General features: G+C 32.0%; 1 protein-coding gene across 5 annotated transcripts; it reads left to right on the plus strand.

Annotated features, from left to right (window-relative positions):
- The first annotated feature begins 517 nt into the window (after positions 1-517).
- Positions 518-4,817, plus strand: LOC104245973 (uncharacterized). Of its 5 annotated transcripts, XR_715861.2 has the most exons (6): positions 519-830; positions 1,595-1,780; positions 1,901-2,017; positions 2,680-2,764; positions 3,444-3,497; positions 4,649-4,817. XR_715861.2 is itself a non-coding variant. In XM_070150032.1 (5 exons), exons 2-4 carry the CDS (start codon positions 1,624-1,626, stop codon positions 3,491-3,493), a joined length of 324 nt encoding a protein of 107 aa, XP_070006133.1. In that variant the 5' UTR covers positions 518-830; positions 1,592-1,623; the 3' UTR covers positions 3,494-3,497; positions 4,649-4,817. The 5 variants fall into 5 exon arrangements, 2 of the variants coding, with proteins under 2 accessions (XP_070006133.1, XP_070006132.1); XM_070150032.1 differs by lacking the exon at positions 2,680-2,764 and having other exon boundaries at positions 518-830; positions 1,592-1,780; XM_070150031.1 differs by lacking the exon at positions 2,680-2,764 and having other exon boundaries at positions 518-830.
- Positions 4,818-6,301: the final 1,484 nt, after the last annotated feature.

The raw sequence follows: 6,301 nt of genomic DNA on the forward strand, positions 1-6,301 counted from the left end.
AGTACTAATTGTCCCAGCATATTTACACATCAGAATCTGTCTATATCGAAATTTTGTATTTCTTTGGCAGTAATCCACAGATTATGAGCCATTAGTCAACCAACTATGACTAAACAAAATGAATAAAGCTCAATCTATGAAATGATAGACAAACTTAATCTAAACTATCAAAACAACTATCCTAATGGCTATGATGGAAATTTCAGCAATAGTCTTTCCGAAGGTTGTCAGATCTTCCATATACACCCAGAGTTCCATTTTAGCTTTGAATCCCATGGATCTAACCATGTCAAAGATTAGATCCACCAAGAGCATGACTTCACACGTGTTATCAGCAATACTACCCCACAAACTCAGCCAACAAATACAAGAATATTAGCCCAGAATGACAAAAAACAATATACATAACCTAAATCCAACAGATGGCAAGTACTATGTTTAACGCACACTGCTACAAAATAGATTTTTAGTGGCAACTAACTAGCGGCAATAGAATAATGGCCACTAAATAACTTTATAAACGAAAACATTAGTGGCAAATAAGCATTAGCCGATATTACGTACCTTTTTAGTGGCAATAAAAAGGAATTGCCACAATAAAAAGTACTCCAGTATTATTTTTATCCTTCCCTCCAAATATTTAGACTAAAATAACATATTCCCTCTAAATGTTTAGAATAAAATAACATATTCCCTCATGTTCCTTCCGCCTAAGTCGGGTAAATTTAGGAAAATATTTCAGAAATATACAAATCTCTCATCCCCTGTAATTCTTATCGTTGCTGCACTACCGCCGAACTTCTGTCTCATGGCAGCGCCACCATCCCCAGGTATTATATTTTTGAAAATACCTTTTTATTACTTCTCCATCTCTTCTCTGTCTCTTCTTTGCTCACAAATATCTTTGTAGAGTTTGGATGGGAGATAGGTATAAAATTATTTTACTTTGGTTGTGGTCAGAACGTGTAGTGGTTCTGGATGTTTTTACACCATTTGGAGAAACTTAAATTGAAATCAAATCATACAATTTAAGGGTAAACATCAGTTTGAAAAATTTGGCAAAACTTATCCTTTCCTTGCCCCATTTTTCGCTACGGTACCGGAAGTGATTAGGAACAGACCTTTGTTCCTTCTATTTTTGCAAATAATTTATTGTCAAAGATGTTAATCATATTGCATATCGGGATTAGTAGTTTGTGCTTTCATTAAGTCTTCATCCCTGTAGGTTTTTATTGGAGTTTACATAATAATGAAAAGGGCATTTTTTACGATTCAGAACATTAAATAAAATATGTTTTCGTCTTTCAATTTTGGTCACATTCTATAGAAGTTGCATATCAACCAGCTTGCTTATCCATATTTGTACTGGTAGATTATCTAATATTTTAGTGAATTCTCTATCTTTCTTTTACTTCTATTTTGTTTTTGTAGCCATTAGATTATGAAATGCTAAGGTGTTCTTATAATTAAATATTTAAATTTTGTTGTCGGGTGCGACAATATCTACTATATTTTGTTGATGTGTCTTTCTTTGTGTAATTAATATGACTTTTATATGTTATTGCGGCTAAATAATTATTTCATTTTGGAGAAGAAACAATGTGAACCAGAGGTGGCAAGTGAATGGTTATTGAAGAACAATGTGATGATGAAGGTGTGCAACCTTATATTGAACAACTGATGGATGGTCAGAACTACTCTCAAGCCCAAACACATGATGGCCAATCTAATGATTTTAATAATTCGGCTGACACCGAGATTCAACAAAATGATGATTCAGGTAACACTCTTTTTTATACCTGTTAGTTTTAAACATACCTTAAGATGCTAGGCTCGATATCACTAATTTGTTTGTTCCTTCATAATATTTTACTAAACGATATTTGGAAGATGCCTCCAGGGAAGACAATTGATGTGCAAATCAATAGTCGTAACCAATTCATTGGGAAAGAGGGTCGAAAGCTGGCTAGCTTTCTAGGGATTGTCGCTAGAACTCCAGAACTAACTCCATTACAATGTAAGAAATGGGATTGAAACCTAGATTTATTTTTTGAACTTCATCTGTTTTAATTAAATCTAGGTTCAACAATATTATTTGCATCTTCAGTTCCTCAAAAATACCTCTTCCAAATCAAGAAGTATTTTCTTTTAGCAATTTTATATTATTTCTGAATAGATTTTAATTTCTTTGACAATTCTCTCTAATCAGGACATGATAAACGAAAGATTGAGAAATAATAGTGAGAGACTAAATGACCATCCTCCTCAGAGTGTTGCTTGGGAAGGAGATGTATATTCTCAAGTCTTGAAAAATAAAAAAAGTGGATATGTTCAAGGTTTGGGACTTGGTCCAACTCCTTCTATACTATAGGGTAATAAATCTTCATAGGAAATATTGATCTAGAGGATTCTTCTAATGAGGTAAAAAGGTTAGAACAAAAGGTAATAGAGTTAGCGGAGCTAAATGGAAAACAAAATGAAGAAATGAGTTCGATGAAACCTGAATTATTATGGATGAGAAAAGTCATGTGCAAAATTGCTCCTAATGAGTTATATATGTCTCAGAATATCAATGAAATCTCAATTGGACAGGTAACTCAAATTCAAAAGTTTAAGACATTTGTTCTTAAACATTAGTCTAATTATATTAATTTTATCTAACATGCTAATAATAATCAGGTCCGTGATACCAACAGTGGTCATGAATGAGTACCACAAGTGCAACAGAATCATAGTATTTGTGAAAATACTCCATCTTCTTATGGTATTGCTCTTATACTTGAATATGTCAACATGGTACTCCTCTTTTGAATTATGATCAATATGTTGCGAATTGTGTTTTGCACCAGTTTGAATTTATTTCGAGTCGCTAATGAATAGTGAACATTTTATTATTAAGTCAACTTTTTGTAAATCCAACTAATATCTCAGTAACTTAGTTTGTCATAAATTAAGGACTTGGTCCAACGTTTTTATCCCTTCGTACAAGGAACAACTTGGTGTGGTTCTGATAATTTGAGCCTCTTATTGCTTCTCATTCACCTTATATTTCAATGAAAAAGATAGTATTGGTACTGTAGGTTTATTTTTTGGCATTATTGTGGTTAGAGGTAGTACTAGTTATTCGAAGAGAATTCTTTCTCCCGTGACTCTTTTGTTTTTGCACTGGAAGGATGTTCCTGATTCACCCTAAGCCAATAGTTGGTGTTTATTTTATGAAGGTATGTATGATATGATCTATTTAGGGTATATTTAAAGTCCTTCAGAAAGGTCCTTGAGCTGCTTTTAGTTTGGTTATCTATAGTTGTATTGCCGATTATTTTTTTGTTGTGCATTTTTGTGGTTACTAGCTTGTAGTTTGTCTCTGGAGTACTTTCTTTTGGAGAGATGGATAATACTTATTTTGTTGCAACTCATGTTGACTTTCTACATTATTTTTTCAGTTGTATTGGTTGAAGGTGTAGAAGAGCAACAGTCAAATACGGGTTATTAATGAGGTATGATGAGTTTACATATATCTATATGCGTATATTATTGGATTGTATGTATTAGAAATGGGCGATAGTTATTTAATTATTGAAAATTCCTGTGCCTATTTGTGTCTTTGGTCTATTATGTTATTGTTTTAATTAGTTAGATTCTAACTGATTTGCTCTTTCGGGTAACACAATACAAATTTTTGAAGCTTAGGTAACATGTAGTGCAATAAATATCATTACTTCTAATTGGTGGTTGGATTGTATTTGGTAAGCTATGGGAGGGTGATTTAGAAAACCCGGGTGCGTGAGATGTAATAAGTTGGAGGGAAGTTCAGGTCTAACTTTAATGGTCTAACTTTAATGTAGACTTCAATTATACTCAAAAGAGGAGAGAAAAGACATTTGTTAGTGTGTAATAGGAATTCCAAGTTGCTACAGGGTGTTGAAAAATTCTACAATAACTTTGTAAAAGTCTTCTATCTGAATTGGTTGAGATGTTCAATCTTAAGATTCTAGCAACACCTATGAATATTAGTATTTCTTCTCATAAAATTGTGAGCAGAAGAATAGGAGAAATTGATATAGGCGATATACTAGCTAATTGAAATTGAGTTCTAGGCTTGCTGTTACATTTCCATATGATCACATATTGGCTTAAAAAAATTTCAATCTTACCATTGATTTGTACGTTAGAAGTAAATCTGGAAAACATTTAGTACTACAAATCTTAAGCTATTGTTCATTTGGGTTCGTGCATCCTTGGAAGGTTGCATCTGCTATTAAGAAATACCAATTTGATTCATTCTTGCTGCATTTGCTTTTAACCTCAGCAACTCTTTATCTTGACCCTTATGACCATTCAAGAACTATAATGTACTCTTTAATGTTATATTATTATATCTGAATGAGTACTGATAGCTTGGTTAGTCATATTGTGTTATGTAGTCGTTCCACCAACTGTTACTGAAGATAAGATAACATAGCCTCTCATGTGTTGAATTTAGAATTGAGAATTGACCGTACTAACTTAAATGAAATAACATGGTTAAGGAAATAGCTTAGTTGATTAAGATGGACTACTTTCACAATATAATTTAGATGTAGACTCACGATTTTTCTGTTTTACATTCAATTTTTTCTTCTGACGTTCACTTATTTTATTATTTCAGGTTATACTGATAAAGTTTGAAAATTTAGTAGGAGAAGGATTTCAATAGGATGAAGAGTTGCAGAAATAGTTTGAGGGCTATGCATGTACTATTTTATTATTGTTGGTATTCGACATGATTAATTACAATGACATTACTTGTTTAGTTTAAACAATATAATTATTTTTAATCTTTTTCACTGATACATTCATACTATGGAATATTCTTTCTTTTATTTTTCTTGATATTAAAAAATTATTATATTTTATGAATTAATAGTAACATCTTTTCTAGCATTTGTTATTTGGAAGATAATTTTAACAGCAACAAATAAAGGTTGTAAAAAGGACTAGACGAGGCAATACAATTGTTGTTAAAATTTTAATATTTTTTACGTTAATAAATTTTACCCTTCATTTGCTGTTGAAAGGGTTACTTTTTAGCGACTAACTAATTAAATTTACCGGCAATAAAAAAAGACGCTAAAGGTGCAAATTAGGTCATTTTTGGGACGAAATTAGTAGCCATTATAATGGCTGCTAAACAATTGCTATTAAAGCTATGATTTTTAGTGGCAATTAAAATGGATTTTCCGGCAATATAATGGACGCTAAAGGTGAAACCTAACCTATCTTCAGATGTATTTAGTGGTTAATATAATGGCCGCTAAACATTAGTTGGAAAAACCTACGACTTTTAGCGACAATTGAGACTTGTTTTACCAGCATTTTTTTAAATGGGAGCTAAAAGCTTTAGCGACCCCATGTACAACGGCTAAAACTTAATATCCGGTAAATATTTTAGCGGCAATATTTATAGCCTCTAAAGGCCTTTACAAATGTCGCTAAAGCCCCTTTTTGTAAAGATAACAGGTTTATCATGGCATGAGAAATACTGAACTTAACAAGGAATCACATGGTTAAAGAAAACTTAAATGTTATTGCATTCATGAGAATGAATCTCATTATATAAAAACAACATCAAACAGGAGTCTCTTGCATTCATATCAAATCATATTTGCAAATACTTAAACACAGGGTGAGATGTGTACCTAGCTGCTTAAGAATTGCTCCAAAAAATGCTAAGTAGAGGTAAGTAATTCAGCAACAAAGAAACAACAGTAATAATGAATAGTTAGCTTCAATATCATATCACACTTCAGTTTTAGAACCCAGAAATCCAAAGGAGACTGCTCCAAATTTTAGTGAAGAAGAAGAAAATAAAAGAGCTGATAAAAACAAGCTGGACTTTTCAGAGAATTTTTAGGTCTATTTTTCGTGTGAACTCAGTGTAGGGAGGTCCTATATATAACTAAAGGAATGTGACATGTGCCCTTTTAGATAAGGGAATCATTCCCTATCAGAAAGGGCATCTTTCCTAACAGAAAAGGGACAATTGGCCCTTTCTGATTAGCTTCAACAATTTATATTGGCAAAATAGAGCTAGTTGTCCACATTTAGAATCCTCTAGATGCTCTACTTGAAACCTTTATTTTCCATATTTCAAACGACCCCTTCTAGTTTTTTTTTGTTCAATTACCCCCTAAAAGTGTCTAATGATTTACACACCATAACAAACAATCAACAAAACCAGCAATTATCGAATTAAAATAACAAATAAATAACAAAACAATGCAATTAAATATTATAATATTAAGCATCTAAAAAAAGAAAA

This window comes from Nicotiana sylvestris, chromosome 6, assembly GCF_000393655.2.
Source record: "Nicotiana sylvestris chromosome 6, ASM39365v2, whole genome shotgun sequence".
Classification (NCBI taxonomy): Eukaryota; Viridiplantae; Streptophyta; class Magnoliopsida; order Solanales; family Solanaceae; genus Nicotiana; species Nicotiana sylvestris.

Excerpts from the sequence above, each read along its gene's own strand:
- LOC104245973 (XM_070150032.1), top strand. The coding sequence starts at position 1,624 with ATGGTTATTGAAGAACAATGTGATGATGAAGGTGTGCAACCTTATATT. Across the intron at positions 1,781-1,900 it reads TCAACAAAATGATGATTCAG|GGAAGACAATTGATGTGCAA; the intron begins GTAACACTCTTT and ends AGATGCCTCCAG. Across the intron at positions 2,018-3,443 it reads AGAACTAACTCCATTACAAT|TTGTATTGGTTGAAGGTGTA; the intron begins GTAAGAAATGGG and ends TTATTTTTTCAG.